The 16,657-nt window shown below is 37.7% G+C and overlaps 1 protein-coding gene across 1 annotated transcript in view; it reads left to right on the top strand.

The window, feature by feature from the left end:
* The first annotated feature begins 7,847 nt into the window (after positions 1-7,847).
* The window catches only part of LOC140359950 (signal transducer and activator of transcription 4-like), a 39,369-nt gene continuing 30,559 nt past the window's right edge, over positions 7,848-16,657 (top strand). Inside the window, exons 1-2 of the mRNA XM_072445204.1 lie at positions 7,848-8,017; positions 8,478-8,613. Coding sequence (XP_072301305.1) covers positions 7,890-8,017; positions 8,478-8,613 — 264 coding nt within the window. The 5' untranslated portion in view covers positions 7,848-7,889. The remainder of the gene's footprint in view (positions 8,018-8,477; positions 8,614-16,657) is intronic.

Genomic DNA, 16,657 nt, shown 5'->3' with positions numbered 1-16,657 from the left:
CAAAAAGTGATAGCCACGTTTTATTATATAACATGAAGGCTAATTGCACAATAATGACAAAGAACATAAAATAGACGTGTAATGGAATAGGTGCTGAGGTCACTGCAGTGGTTCGCTCAGCTTGAACCGAACGTACCCTTACGCCGAACAATATAGTGCCAGCAGATGTAGTGGTACACATGGCTCTCTAACACCTCCACTCGATGGTGCCACTCACATTTCACTAAACATCACATACCAAACATAGAACAACAAAACGTTTCCATTTTGGCCCTTGTTGCACATTTTGTGTACACATCTGCAACCATGTTCTCAGGAGGACAGAACACAAGGAGTATTTCACTCTGCAACACATTAGACCTGATAAAGTGGTATTTAAGGTTTACAATTCTATAGATTATTTGGCACTTGAATGTAGTAGCTGCCATCTACTTTCTAATAATTACATAGCAATAATATGACATTGACAAGTGAATGGGATGATCACAAAGGTCTGGAAGATTCAGAAATCAAACGTGAAGAAAAGAAAGTCCCATCATCAATTTGATTCATTACGTGATGTACTTGATCATCTTTACTCCCAGAGTCTGACAGTGCCATCTAGTGAGCAAGAAAAGACCTGCAGGAAGAAAACATGTAAATCACATACATCACACATCACAACATAGACACTGCGTCAGCAAATAATAAAACATAGTTCACTAAAGAGCTTACAACTTAAGACACAGAGCATGGTTAATTTTGATGACATTTTCCTGGATGTTGAGGCACAAAATGTATTTTCTTTCTCTATTAATTATGGGTTATAACCTGTGTCTCATATGAATTGAGTTCTTCACATGAATCAGTCTGACTATAGTATAATAGATCCATGGTCCACACTGGTCCACTCTGGTCCACACTGGTCCACACTGGTCCACTCTGGTCCACACTGGTCCACACTGGTCCACACTGGTCCACTCTGGTCCGCACTGGTCCACACTGGTCCACACTGGTCCACACTTGTCCACTCTGGTCCGCACTGGTCCGCACTGGTCCACACTGGTCCACACTGGTCCACTCTGGTCCACACTGGTCCACACTGGTCCACACTGGTCCACTCTGGTCCAGACTGGTCCACACTGGTCCACTCTGGTCCACACTGGTCCACACTGGTCCACACTCGTCCACTCTGGTCCACACTGGTCCACACTGGTCCACACTCGTCCACACTCGTCCACACTGGTCCAGACTGGTCCACACTGGTCCACTCTGGTCCACACTGGTCCACACTCGTCCACACTCGTCCACTCTGGTCCACACTGGTCCACACTAGTCCACACTCGTCCACTCTGGTCCAGACTGGTCCGCACTGGTCCACTCTGGTCCACACTGGTCCACACTGGTCCACACTCGTCCACTCTGGTCCACACTGGTCCACACTGGTCCACACTTGTCCAGACTGGTCCACACTGGTCCACTCTGGTCCACACTGGTCCACACTGGTCCACACTGGTCCACTGTGGTCCGCACTGGTCCGCACTCGTCCACTCTGGTCCGCACTGGTCCACACTGGTCCACACTCGTCCACTCTGGTCCAGACTGGTCCACTCTGGTCCGCACTGGTCCGCACTGGTCCGCACTGGTCCACTCTGGTCCACACTGGTCCACACTCGTCCACACTGGTCCACACTGGTCCACACTGGTCCACTCTGTGTGTGTGTAGTGTGTGTGTGTGTGTGTATGAGCTCCTCTAAAATCCCTTGTAAATTATTTTCCATTACAAACATTTCCTTATTATAAATGCTGTTTTTGTGAAATATATATTTATTTGTCAATAGATCAGATACAGAAATACATTGAAAGGAATGAAATAGCCAGAGGCAAATTTTTTTTTTTTTTTTAAATCAATTCTATGCAGATCGTACATAATATTGTATATGAAAACATAGAATAAACCTTCATGATATGAAAAGAGAAACTTAATGTATCCCATGATTATGTAACTGATGGCAAAAACATAAGCAAAATAGTCTAGACAAAGTACAATATGAATAAATGAATGAATATGAAATATGAATTTATAAACATTTTCTAATAACCTGATTGGCACAAGTCCATTAAGAGACATTCAAACACAAAGAGCTGAAATATATCGTTATCACACTTAAAAATATATCTCTACGGTGACTCCACCTCAGGGAGCAGTGCTGTTACCATGGATACAATAGGCTGATACATCACACGATTTCTACTTTTTGAGCCCTACAACTGATGATTGAAAAAAATTATTAATCGATGTTAATAAAAGCTTGAATAACAGCACAATATAGTAAAAGGTCTTTGTTTTCTTCATTCCGCTGTTATGATGGCCACATCTGCCCTGTCACTACAAAGATGGCTGCCAATGTGCACCAGCGTCTCCGCCCACCACCAGCACCAGCACCACCACCACCACCACCAGCACCACCACCACCACCACCACCGCTTGGATAACAGCACAATATAGTAAAAGGTCTTTGTTTTGAGGACGCTACACTGACCTTTACAGAACAGTACAACCGCTTCTGGCAGTTTCTGTTGTTTGCTGAAGTTGAATAAAAAGTTTACTCAGACTCGCCAAATATGAAACAGCTTCAATCAGTTGTTTATCTGAGGGCAGGTTAGTCCAGGCCCAAACAGCACCTTCCTTCACCGTCATAGCCACCCACTGACTGACCGTGGCCCATGGGACAACCTGGTACAAAAGACAACCCACTGCGGCAACACCCAAAATGGCAGCAAATTGAAAACCGAGCGGTGCGTCTCTGAATCTCTCCCACAAATTTGGATTTTGCAGGCAACTTGTGAAATGTGTACCGCCGTTTGCAGCGACTGCCCCGTCGATGGTGTTGAGAAGATCCTGCACTTGGTTGTGGTTGTTTCGGTAGATCGCCCCCTGTTGGTCTCTCCAGAGCCTGTTATCAATGACGTGACAGCGGTTGCCACATCTCTCCAACAGATCTCTCAAAGCGCCGTTTTCTCTGGCCCAGTCTTCAATTCTCCTGCCGATTGGGAGGTTGTCGCCGTGAGTGAAAACTACAGTTGTGAATCGGAGAGCTTCTTCTGAAAAGTACTTCAGTATCAGCTTGACAACAGCTTGCTCTTGTGTCGTGAACCTCTCGACTTTGAGGACCAGGATGAACGCGTGAGGTCCCGGAGCGCTTGCTTGCAGACACCTAGAACGACATGTGTAATGTTAAGAGAGGAAACGAACAAGCTTAAAAGGAATTCTGTGTTATGTTCTGATCTACAAGGATGAGATGCAAGACCCTATTTTCCGGACTAAAAGTCGCACATTTCTTCATAGTTTGGCCGAGGTGAGACTTAAATGTGATATTATTAACACATTATTATATCATTTTGTTCGTTTTTTTCACTCTGGCAACCACATTTCACATGTTGATTATTTTCACACTGACAACCACAAGATGGCGCTCTAGGATCTAAGAGACGCAGAAGAAGAATCTGCACTTCCTCTTCCTCTGGAGTTTGTGGAGTTGTTTAGAAGTGACAGGAAGAAGAATTCAATGGATTTAGTGATTTGGGGTAAAACTGATGCTTTGCTAAACTTGTTAGCATGTTCTTTATGCTATAGTTATCTGAATAACTGTTCATATGTTACGTTAACATACCAGACACTTACCACAGTTCTGTCTGTGCCTCATGTAGCTGAAGGTGTTAGCGTTAGCATACGTCATGTAGCTGAAGGTGTTAGCGTTAGCATACGTACACCTATTCACCATGTTCTCTCATCTGTTAGTATTTTGTATTGCATTTCAAGATGAAATGTCTGTTCTTGGTCTTGGATTTTATCAAATGCATTTTCCCCAAAAGACCTATATATGTTTTTTCTTCTCTATTATGCATTTTTCTGCTGGTGCGACTTATACTCAATATCAGGGGTGTCAAACATACGGCCCGCAGGCCGCATCCGGCCTGCCAAACGTTTTAATCCGGCCCACTCATTATGTACAATATTATTGTACATAATATTTGGCCCACGATTTGACAAAAGAGTTTGGTTTGATGGAACACTGTGGCTCATGCACTGAGAGGGGTAATTTAACCTCCTTAAATGCTCCACGTTCATTTGTATTTTGTGCTGAGTCAGTTCAGATGTACAGATAACTACAGATAACTACAGATGACTACACAGATGTGGAAATGTTAGTTAGTACATTCAAAAGGTTTTTTAGATCTTAAGAAGTTTATTTTGTTAAGTCAAATACAATATTTTTCAGTTCCAAATACCCATGACTAAATGTTTTGCTTTGTAGATCAACTGTGATCTGAAGTTATAATGCACATAAACTGAAGCACAGTGTTGGTGAAATTTAGAGCTGGGTTGAAAAAATCGATTTTCCGATTTTTAATCGATTCGCATATTAATGACTGATTATCGATTCGTACGTCCAAAGATCGTTTTTTTTTTTTAATTAAAAAAAAAAAATTGTAAAAATTTAGAAAAAAAAATAACAAAAAAATTCAAAAGAATTTTTTATTTTTTTTAAAAAATGCTCAACGTTTACATTTTATACTTCCAGTTTCAGTACTGGCAGTGTGTGAGCAGTTTTAAAATAAAAATGCTTTTGGTAGCAACCGCTTTTGGGTGAATTCTTAATTATTTTCAAGCATAATAATAATGCACTGGTTAGTGTCCCAGTAGAATCCACTGTTGATGATGTCGTCACCTCAATGATGTCCTCCATTTATTGTCCTGAATTATCTTTCTTGAAGGTAGATTGACGCTTAACCTTTTCATCAGTCTTCCATCAGTAACTACCAATACTTGTAAGATTTGCTGTTTAATATTGATATAATACTAGTTTTAATATGTTGCTTCTCTACACAGTCATGAAGTGAAGGAAACGGTTAAAATACATTTTTCATTTTTAATAACATTAAAGGTGGTATGGATTATTTTTTTCAGCAAATTTGTTATCATATTTCCTCGTGGCGTGGATAAATCATTTGTCCTGCCACGTATTAATCATAAAACGCACCTACCGCTCACCTGCAGCCGCGTCAGGCTCGTCCCCAATTTCCCTCAGTGTACGGGGCAAAATGAAGACGGAGAAAGACAGTTCGAGCTGACACAGAAGTGGACAGAAATCTACGGGAGACGAGAGATGCGATGCGCTCCGTTGCGCTAATAAACAAACGCACGTGTGTGTTGTATCGGTCCACACGGGGGAGTGGCATGCGCACTTCCGCCTGCGTTCTCAAATCGCCCAAAAATCGTCCATACCGCCTTTAACCCCCGGATCGAATCGAAATCGGATCGAATCGGAAATCAGATCGAAATCGGAGCGAATCGGATGGAATCTGAGAAAATTGGAAAAAAACGATTTTGAAACGTAAAAATCGGAATCGAATCGATTCTTGAAATTTGAATCGAAACCCAGCTCTAGTGAAATTACACCTGTTTTTCTTACATTTCAGTTTATGAGAACAAACGTTTTGTAATTTATTTTAATCGATCCAGTAATTTCTTCAAAAACAGCGTAGGCTATATAAAGTTATTTATTTCTTATATTTTTTATTGTATTATGTTTTACGTTATGTTCGGCCCACGACCCAGCCTGAGCGTCCAAATTCGGGCCGCGGCCCAAATTGAGTTTGACACCCCTGCTCAATATGTTTCTCCTTTTTAGTGTAAATTAAGATAAATGCGATCAACCAATATTTTCTTAAGACTAATGCCAATTTTGACCATTGTTAAGTTACAAACCATGAATACTCAGTTGCTGCCTGTAGTGCACTGATCTGTGTCAAAAAGGAAAATAATGAGAACGAATGACTTTAGTCTCTATTACGTAACTGTTGTAATGCAAACTTCCAGCACAGCAGTGTACCACAGAATGCAATAGGATACAAAAAGTGATAGCCACGTTTTATTATATAACATGAAGGCTAATTGCACAATAATGACAAAGAACAAAAAAATAGACGTGTAATGTAATAGGCCATATACATATTTATGCCAACTGAATGCAAAAAGTACATATTTTGGTTACTGCTGCCACCACGAGGCTAAACTACGTCACTACAACCAAATACAAGGCTACTAATACTCTTGTCTTCAGGCCTGGAGTTCAAACTACTCAGATTGATTTGCTTAATGCACACACGTTGCCTTAGAGATTCAATTTTACTATTAGTTTGACATTTTTCTGTTTGTGTCGGATACACTTTGCATTAATGTTTGAAGCAGGAATAAAGATGTGGTCTGACCTGTTGAATCTGAACGAGTGACAGTTTTGACCAGTCTGAGCCTCATTGTGTTTCTATGATGGAGACAGATCATATGTTACAGTTCCAGTGTGAAAATGACTATATACGATTATAGCTCTTTACTGTTCGACCTTATCTTTTGTATAATATGACCATAACGACATAGAACAGTGAAGGGCCGGAGTGAAAAGTGGCCCCACACTTCTAATTCAATGTGCGGCCCCTGATGGAAAATGTTTGGACATCTCTGCTTTAGGCTATTTTTAGTTTAGTTTACTCTTTATTTGTTATTAATGTAAAAAATCTTCAGAAGAAAAGACCTGCACCAGGTTTATCTCCTGCTACTTTCCATCTGCAGAGCCTGAGCAGGGGAACACAACATGGATAAAAAATACACATTTCATTATTAACATTATCTCAGTAAAACACACTATATAATTTCACCATTTCAAAAGCATTAGATGATTTCCTAAAATTACAAAATTATTTGATATAAATATTTAATATAAATACAATCTAACTTAAAACCCACAATGATAATAATAATATTTAAGTAAGTTATTATTATTATTATTATTATTAAGGTTTTTTTTTTTTAAATTCTTGTTGTTGTTAAATAATAATGATTATTCTTATTATTTATTAACATCAATTAATAAATAATAATGATAACCATAATAATCATAATAATAATCAATGCATTATAAATATGCACATGCTGTCTGTATGATCAATGATTTTAATGCTTGATTAAAAGGAGACACATTATCCTTTTGTTACAGGTGCTTAATACTGAGCTACAACAAAAGTGGAACATCTGCTTAATAGAATAGAATATTAATATTAATCATAGAACCAGATTCCTTAACGACCTGTTCAAAACTGCAGAACTGAGGCTCCTCGTCTTCACAGTGACAAGCAGCAGATTGTCATTTATGTGTTTTGACTTTTGTAAAGTGGCAACATGACATTTTAGAACTTATATGTATCATATACATTTTTCAAATAATCACAACTAAGATCAGGGATGAGGGCGGGGATAGGGGGTAGGTGACAGCAGGACTTTTCTGAGCACTTGAGCCTCATTTGCAGCTGGACAATACTGGATTCAATCACATCAATCAAAACACAACCGAATAAAGTTGATTACTAAAGTTGATTTGGCGCAGTTTGAATGGCTGTGGCTGTCTATGTTGTACAAGTTAAACCTTTATAATCCAACACAGAGTTTATAAAAGAACAATTATTGCACATGAAGCCCCACATCCTCTTTATGTCCCACGTGACTGACCGGTAAAAGGTGCGCGGCGCGTCCCGTGCGTCCCGGGGCCGTCACGCGCGCGAGCTGCTCGGCCGCGGGACCGTCACGCGCGGGGGCCACGGGCGGGACCGTCACGCGCGGGGGCGGGACCGTTCCGTGAAATACTGCTGAAATAACCTGAGCCGATTTCCTGAAATGACACAACTGACGCTCGCGCTCAAAGCGAAAGTCCGTAAAGAGGGCGTGAATACTGAGCACGTGCCATTCGGTAACGAGGACGCAGCGGTGACGCACGGGCCAGAAGTCGGGTTTACTGTCAAAGGAACGCGCGTTTTCTTCACTTTTGATCGCGTCCAGTCGCATCAGTCGGAGCATGAGCCAGTGGAAGAGGATCCAGCTGCTGGAAATACGCCACTTGGAGCATGTGGATTATTTATACGATGATAATTTCCCCATGGACATCAGACAGGGACTGGCCCCCTGGATCGAGGCTCAGGACTGGTGAGGCCGGGCTTCATAAACACAATGTTCAAGTTCAGCGAAATCAACCAAAACGTCTGGAAATCCATTCAATTGTTGCGTCTGTATCAAGGTGTTTTGAAAGGGTGAAGGTGCAATTCTGCGCGTTTGACCGTGAAAAGGGCTCAGCTCAGCCGCAGTTCATGTCATTTGAGACAGTTTAAAAAGAAATCTGAAGTTTATCTCTGGTTAAATCTCATTATTAAAACGTAAAAGCACATATTTGATCAATTAACGCAGTGTTACAAATCTAATAATCCCCAAGTTATATGACTAAGTTGCTTTCTTGAGGCAGTAACTTGACTTTAACTTGAGTTGTGTGACTTAGACATTTAAAAAACAAGTAATGTGTCAGTAACTTCCCCTCACAGATTCTGAGGGGCAAACTGTGAGGAGAAATGTGCTATAAACATGTGAAAACTTTCATTGGGTTCCTTTTCAGGGAACTGGCCTCCAACGATGAGTCCGTCGCCATGGTGATGTTCAATAACCTGTTGTCCCAAATGGAGAAGGTCCGAACTCAGGAGCAAAACTTCCTACAGAGACACAACATGAAGATATTACACCAGCAACTACAGGTACAAGGACAGCAGCAGCAGCAGCAGTAGTAGTAGTAGTAGTAGTAGTAGTAGTAGTAGTAGTAGTAGTAGTAGTAGTAGTAGTAGTAGTAGTAGTAGTAGTAGTAGTAGTAGTAGTAGTAGTAGTAGTAGTAGTAGTAGTAGTAGTAGTAGTAGTAGTAGTAGTTGTAGTAGTTGTAGTGGTAGTGGTAGTGGTAGTGGTAGTAGTAGTAGTGATAGTAGTGGTAGTAGTAGTAGTAGTAGTAGTTGTAGTAGTAGTAGTAGTAGTTGTAGTAGTTGTAGTTGTAGTAGTTGTAGTAGTAGTGGTAGTGGTAGTAGTAGTAGTGGTAGTGGTAGTGGTAGTGGTTGTAGTAGTAGTGGTAGTAGTTGTAGTGGTAGTAGTAGTTGTAGTAGTAGTTGTAGTAGTAGTGGTAGTGGTAGTAGTAGTAGTAGTAGTCGTTGTAGTAGTAGTAGTAGTAGTAGTAGTTGTAGTTGTAGTTGTTGTAGTTGTAGTTGTAGTAGTAGTAGTAGTAGTAGTAGTAGTAGTAGTAATTGTAGTAGTAGTTGTTGTAGTAGTAGTAGTAGTAGTAGTAGTAGTAGTAGTAGTGGTAGTAGTAGTAGTAGTAGTAGTGGTAGTGGTAGTGGTAGTGGTAGTGGTAGTGGTAGTGGTAGTAGTAGTAGTAGTAGTAGTAGTCGTTGTAGTATTGGTAGTGGTAGTGGTAGTGGTAGTGGTAGTTGTAGTGGTAGTTGTAGTTGTAGTTGTAGTTGTAGTTGTAGTAGTAGTCGTAGTCGTTGTAGTAGTAGTAGTGGTAGTGGTAGTGGTAGTGGTAGTAGTAGTCGTAGTCGTGGTAGTGGTAGTTGTAGTAGTAGTTGTAGTTGTTGTAGTAGTAGTCGTTGTAGTAGTAGTAGTAGTAGTAGTAGTAATAGTGTCTCATATTGATCCGTCTCAGTTTGATTGGATTTGATTTGTTCTTTCCAAAAACAAAGTGATAATAAACATTGTTTTTAGTAATGATTTCATGAACATAAATAGAGTTTTAACACATAATATTTAAGTATCTTCCTCCAAAGTCAGACCTCTGACAGATTCAAAAAGCGCTCCCAAATAATCGACAGTCCCACGTGACTCCATCTCCATCCGTCGATCTTTCAGCGTTAATAGTAATAGTTAATAGTACAAGTAATTGAAGTTGGGCAGCAGTGGATACTTTGAGCGTGTACATCGTGTTTATCAGTTGACTCCAGAACAGCTGCAGTGACATCTCACCGCCACCAGGGGAAAAGTTCACCAAAAATGCGATGAAAAGCGTATTTTTGAGTGTCCAACAAACGCGCAAGTCTACCGTATTTTCTGGACTATAAGTCGCACTGGATTAAAAGTCGCACCAGCCAAAAAATGCATAACAGAGAAGCAAAAAACATATATAAGTTGCACTGGAGTATGAAATGCAGTTGCGAGTGTGAAAATAAGAAATAATATCACAAATAAGTCGCTCCAGAGTAAAAGTTTTAAGTATATAATTATAAATATAAGTATAAGTCGCATCCCGGCCAAAACTATGAAAAAAGGTGCGACTTATAGTTAGAAAATACTGTATATATTGATCAAATGCATTATTATTATTAGTGTAGTAGTAGTAGTATTATGAATGCTGTTTTGAAGATGTGGAATCTATAAACTATTTGAATATAATTTACAGTAAAATGCGAACAAAAAGCGTTGATTAAAAGTACAAACAAATACATTTTTTGTAAACCTTCATATGAGGGTTTTAAGGTGGTATTCCTGCACTTTTCTGTAATCAATTTGACAGACGTCTCAATTTCGTCTCATAATTAAACCTCAACAAATACATTTAAAGACATATTTTAACACATTTCTGTCTTCAAATCGTTACCGGGGCACTTCAAAAATTGCGATAATATTTACATTTTTGACAACATGGCCGACACAACACAGACATCTTTACATTCTTTGCATTCACATAGTCTCTAACGCATTAATATTCCTTTGTTTGAGACCAGCTTTATGAAATCAAACTTCTTGGATGACAAAATTAATTGAATGTGACAAAAACAGCCAGATACTTACAATAACTTCACATTTAGGTCTATTTTTTTGGACTCTAGATTGATTTAAACAGACTAAATTTTGCTTCTAAACTGTTCGCGATTATCAGTCTTTAACCTCTTGACATCTGTACTTGGGTAAATAACTTTAACATTTCCAGCTGCAATAAAATGTCCCCAATGAAAGGAGAAGTGGATTTCTTATTTACAACGGGCCAGGGGTGAACAGGAAGTCACATCAACCAGAGCAGCGGCGATTTTTATTTTTAGAATTTCATTTCTAGTAGCAGCATCTTAAGTAACGGTGGTTTTAGAAGTTGCACGAGGCCGCTGTAGTAAAAGTGGATTGATTATATAACAATAGCAGCGTAATAGCCATAGCAGCATAAGTAACCATTGCAGTCTATTGAATTTGCATGGGTTTAAAAATGAGAATTCTGGAAAGTAGATTAAAAAACAACAACAGATAAAAAGACAAACAATACACAAGAACTTTGCAGTCGTCTTCTTCTGTCTAATGAATGCACACGGGAACGCCAGTACATGTCGGTATTCCTACTTGGAAACTCGAGTTTATCCGAGTTAGCAAATCCAACATGGCTGCGCCCTGCTTTTGGTTAAAATTTTACATCCGACACTTAAAATACTCATTGCACTCGTGTAAATTGATCTTCAGTTGCTCTCTACTGCCCCCTTGCTGTCTGTGAACCTGCTGCGTTGAGCCTCTGCGGTTAGAAATGCGTTGTTGTGCTAATGTTGTTGCTAATACGCGGAGCTAATGGCGATCAAAGCAGAAATTCACTCTCAAATGTTGATTTATAACTTAAAAAATGTAATAACTCTGTCCGGGTACTTACTCTGATCCATATTTTGAGCACCTTTTTTGTTTTTATTGTGTGATTTGAGTGACGTTCTCTCCAAAGTGTCTGCGTTCCAGTCAAGTCGTAAAACCAGTTTCTAGTCTATTACAGTAACGGCTCAATCAGGCGACTTTAAAACTAGTAGTGAATTTTTTGCCTTTGTTTACATTAACGTTAGCGCCGTGTTAGACGTTAGCGACATTAGCATAGCCGTGCGTTCATCACTGCTGAAGGTCAGACATTCACACCGAGCGAATGAACAATAAACCACAAATAAAGGTAAATTAACAAAAGTACAATCACTAATGAGGCTGTCGAGTGTTGTATTTCCTAACTTGGGCTCTGAAATGTTCTGAGAGTTTACGAGTAAGTATTGTGATTAGAATAAAAGAATGCGATTGCAGTTTTTGTGCAGTATATTGTCGTGTTTGTGGAGCCAATGGTGGTACTTCAAACCTTGCAGCTGTTGCGATTCCGATTGGAACGCGCTTAAACTCTGACGCCCTGACGAGAAACGAGCTGCCGTGCCCTAATGTGCGAGGCATGTTGTTCTGAGACATGAGTTCACTGCGCAAAAACATAGCAACGGCGCTCGCACTTCCTGTCTCAGTCAAATCTGAGCGCTCAGAGAGGAAGCGATCTCACATCTGCGGCCGCAAGGTGAATTAATGTGGTTTGACTTAGTTGAGAGTGAAATTGAAATAGCCCTGAAATTAGGTTATTTCATTCAAGACGTGTCCAACGCGCTGTAATGTCATCTTCTAAGTCCTTGTGCTTTAAATAGAGTTCATTGTGGCTCTTATAAAATTGCGTTGTGGCACCAAAAGTGGGTCAATGGTGAAATTTCATCTGGGGCATGACCACAATAATTCCACAGTTCCCACACGTCCTGGAAACGTTTTGTCTACTTTAAATTCACTTGTTTAATTTTTGAATTTTGAAACAGGAAAAAGTTTCATAATGATTTTGATACTACAATTTAAATTTAAATGTATTTTATTTTAATTTATTTTTAATTTAATGTATTATTATTACTTTCTTTTTTTAAATTATTATTATTATTTTTCTTTCTTTCATTTTATTTTATTTGATCTTGGGCAAGTGATTTCATGTACAATGGTACATAAATTGCATACTTGTAGACAGTAGATGCGGTTAATCCACAAATATAGCAAGAAAAAATAATAATAATACAAAAACCATAAAAGGCGTGCGTGTAATTTGCTTCGTGTTTGCTTTCTTTAAACGTTTACATCAGATCATTACTCTTGAGGACGATACATTTTTCTTTAGCCAATAGTCATTTTCAACAAAAAATAATAATAACTGTTTATTGAATACTGTATAGCCTTGTGTTCTTGCATAAAGGTCTAAAAAAGACCAACAACTCTAAAACATTTCAGAAAGGTGTCATTTTAGACATTTTTATAGATTTATTTCAGTATTGATACTTGTACAAAGGAGTCTGAGTATGTACTTTTTCTGTACTGAACAAGATACTCAATCAAACGTATCCCTGGGTTACACATGAGGTGTGAAATAGACTTAATTTAAAACCAATATTAGTTAAAATAGTTTAAACTTTTGTGTTTTGTTTGTTATATTTGATTTAGTTTTAATCCTTATATTATCATTTAAAATCAAGCTTAAATTTGGACTTTGAGGACATAATAGGTTGTGTAAATAACTAGATATTGGCTTAATTCATGAGTTTATTACAGCAACACAAAATAAACCATTCTTTTTTCATCAAATCCATCCAGAATGTCTAAATTAAAGAACCACTTATTTAACATTTTTATTTGATTTACAAAGAAACTCTTCGATTGCTATTTTACTTGTATGAAAAATATAGATCTAAAGAAAAATACTGCAGTTATTTTAGTTGAAAATCCTGGACGGTTTTGAGCCGTTCAAAACTTGACCCAGTTTTGAAAAAGTGAGTGGGTGAGTGGCACCTTCAGTCATCTTTCTTTTGACATTTTCACTGAAGACGTCTTGGTACTTTTTTTTTTGCTTCTGTTTTTAAATGTCAACAAAAGAAATGACTGTCACGAAAATGTCTGAAAAGTTGATCATAAAGTCACTCTTTAAATGCAGCGGTGTCAAGTATACGTGTGTACTCAAGTACTCAAGTAGAAGTAGTCAAAAATCTACTGCAGTGACAGTTTTGGAAGTACCTGTTCAGAAATGTACTCCACTAACTCGACTGGAAAGTAAAAAAGTACCTCTCGTTTGGTTTGAGGAGTTTTTTTAAGCAAACATAAATATACATACAAACTTTGTCTATAAATTGCTGCTTTGGAGATTTTCGAGATGTCACGACCTCTAATTGGGATTTGGAACTGTGGGAAAATACAAGAGAATAAAATTAATGTATATAAATAAGTAAATACATTGATACATCTCTGGATAGAAGTATTATAAATGATGCCTGTTGTTGTTGCTGCTTCACCTATGAAATACTGTATTGTTCATTATTATTATGATTCATTTCTGTCATTTATTTATTCATTGGACACTGAAAAAGACACTTAAAATCTGTGTAAAATCCTTTTTTTGTTTACTCTTAAACTACATATTTAAACAGGTACTTCAAAACCTGTACTTCAGTGTGTGTTTCATTGCAAAGGGAAAAGTATCATATCTATAAGTCTGTTTAAAGCTCTACAATCTCACATTTTTTATTAACAATAATAATAATAATCATAATAAGGCATGTGAATACTGTGTAATGTGCCCAAGGGTGGGTTAGACCTAGGATATATATATTATACATTTTAATACCTACCGTATTTTCCGGACTATAAGTTATACCTTTTTCCATAGTTTTGGCCGGGGTGCGACTTATACTTATATTTATACTTATATACTCATACTTATATACTCTGGAGCAACTTCTATGTGACATTATTTGTTATTTTCACACTTAATAATAATAATAACTTTTATTTATATAGCGCTTTTCAGTGACCCAAAGACGCTGAACATATATAAAAAAGGGGGGGGTATTTACAGACAGGGGGGGACAGCACGTACAGTACACATTAATATACAGATAAAATGAACAAGACAGAAGAAGTAGAGAGAAAAAGATGGGGATGTAACAGGGGGTAGAAGAGTGGGCAATGGGGTAGAGGAGGCAACTGCATTTCATACTCCAGTGCGACTTATAAATGTTTTTTTCTTCTCTATTATGCATTTTTTGGCTGGTGCGACTTATACTCCAGTGCGACTTATAGTCCAGAAAATAGTACTTCTTCCTTTTATGGGTTGAAAATCACGCATTGTACACTTGTTTTAAATGTATCTTTACTACTACTACTACTACTACTACTACTACCCTAATCCTTTTTTATGGTGCCAAGTTTTCCATATTATTATTCCATATATTTCATATCGTTAACTCTCTATAAAATAATTTAAAATAACGATAAAAATCAAGGGAATGCCATTAAATAAAAGACTCCAGTTACTGACAGTTGTTCTAAAGACTAAATATAGTTCACCACACCTCGTCACAAATGTCCTAGTCCAAGCCGCATGATCTAAAGGACAAACAGGTTTTACAATCTCAGCTTTTACTTTTTTAGTGCCTCATTCTTTTGATTTCCAGTCAAGCCCCGCCTCTTTTACCCAAAAATCCATTAAAAGATGACGTCATGACTTTAGCTCCAGGTTTATTGATTCCTCTGTCAGTCACGATTGCAGCGGTTTACAGCAGATTTCATACTTACTGTAATACTTTGTTAAATACTTTGTACGGGCATTGACTGTACAAAAATACTGCAACTACTTTAGAGTTCCTACTTTGATCAAGACAAACAAAGTCACAGATTTCTTTTTAGATTAGCCAAGAAAAGTCAACAAAACTGAAACGCAGAATGAACTCTAAAACGTGTCAAAAGTAGATACTAATTTAAACACATTTGACATATATGAAGTACCGTATTTAAGTCGCACCGACCAAAAAATGCATAATAGAGAAGAAAAAAACATATATAAGTCGCACTGGAGTATGAAATGCAGTTGCAAGTGTGAAAATAACAAATAATATCACATATAAGTCGCTCCGGAGTAAAAGTATAAATATAAGTATAAGTCGCACCCCGGCCAAAACTATGAAAAAAGGTGCAACTTATAGTCCGGAAAATATGGTATATGTTTCAATTCACTCAATTCAATTTTATTTTGAACTCGTGGTTTATTTAAAAGAAAATGTGTTCAAAAATCAGCTCAAATACAGTCAATTTGAGACGATATGTTTTAAAATGTTCCTGAATTGTTTTAGAATGTTCTTTATCAGAATTAGTGTCATGACCACATGGAAACATGAAAGAAACGACTGTTATTCTGTGTTGAAAATTACATTCTGTCAGCTAAAAAAAAGACTGTATATCACGAAAAGGGAAAAAATATTGTGCAAAACCAAAATCGTCTTATGTTATGTACCTTTTTTGCTTTCACCACAGTTAATAGACCCTTGTTTAAATTGGAAGAGTCAGAAGATCAAATAAAATACATTCAATGACACAAAATGTGCATGAAAACTTATACGTTTAAATCCCATCTGGTTTTTTCAATGCACTTGGGGATTCAAACTGAAGATGTAACTGCTTTCAGAGTGATATTAGATCTTGTTTGCTCTGGTTCAAAACAAGGCCAAACCATTATCTTTCTCGCTTTGTTTGATATTTGAACCAAGAGCGCTGTGCCAGGTTATGGAAAAAGAAGATAAAAGTAAAAGTACTGTACTGTATTTTTAGATATCTAGTTATTTTGACTGTGGATACTTTTACTTTACTGCGGATTATTTTTATTTCATCACATTTTAGACCAAGTATCTGCACTTTTTAACAATTTTTTAACTGAACTGAAAGGTAAAAAGTACTTTTCATTTGGTTTAAGGAGTTATACTTATCATGACATTCTGACAAAATGATGAGTAAAAAAAAGAAAGAAAAATACCTACAATTCACTAGGAAAATTCAAAAACTGATTCAAATTGACCTTTTCTGACCAAAAATCAACACAGTTCAAACCAAAACAGTAAAAAGTAAAAGTATTTCACACACATTTTGAGAACTGTTTTACTTGATTTTCATAAAGTATTTTTTTAAATACTACTTTTCAGT

The sequence above is a fragment of the Eucyclogobius newberryi genome, unplaced genomic scaffold (genome assembly GCF_026437365.1).
Source record: "Eucyclogobius newberryi isolate DKJ021-1_F unplaced genomic scaffold, fEucNew1.0.hap1 SCAF_14, whole genome shotgun sequence".
NCBI classification, from domain to species: Eukaryota; Metazoa; Chordata; class Actinopteri; order Gobiiformes; family Gobiidae; genus Eucyclogobius; species Eucyclogobius newberryi.
The sequence above is the reverse complement of the archived record's forward strand: the minus strand, read 5'-3'. Positions and strand labels throughout refer to the sequence as shown.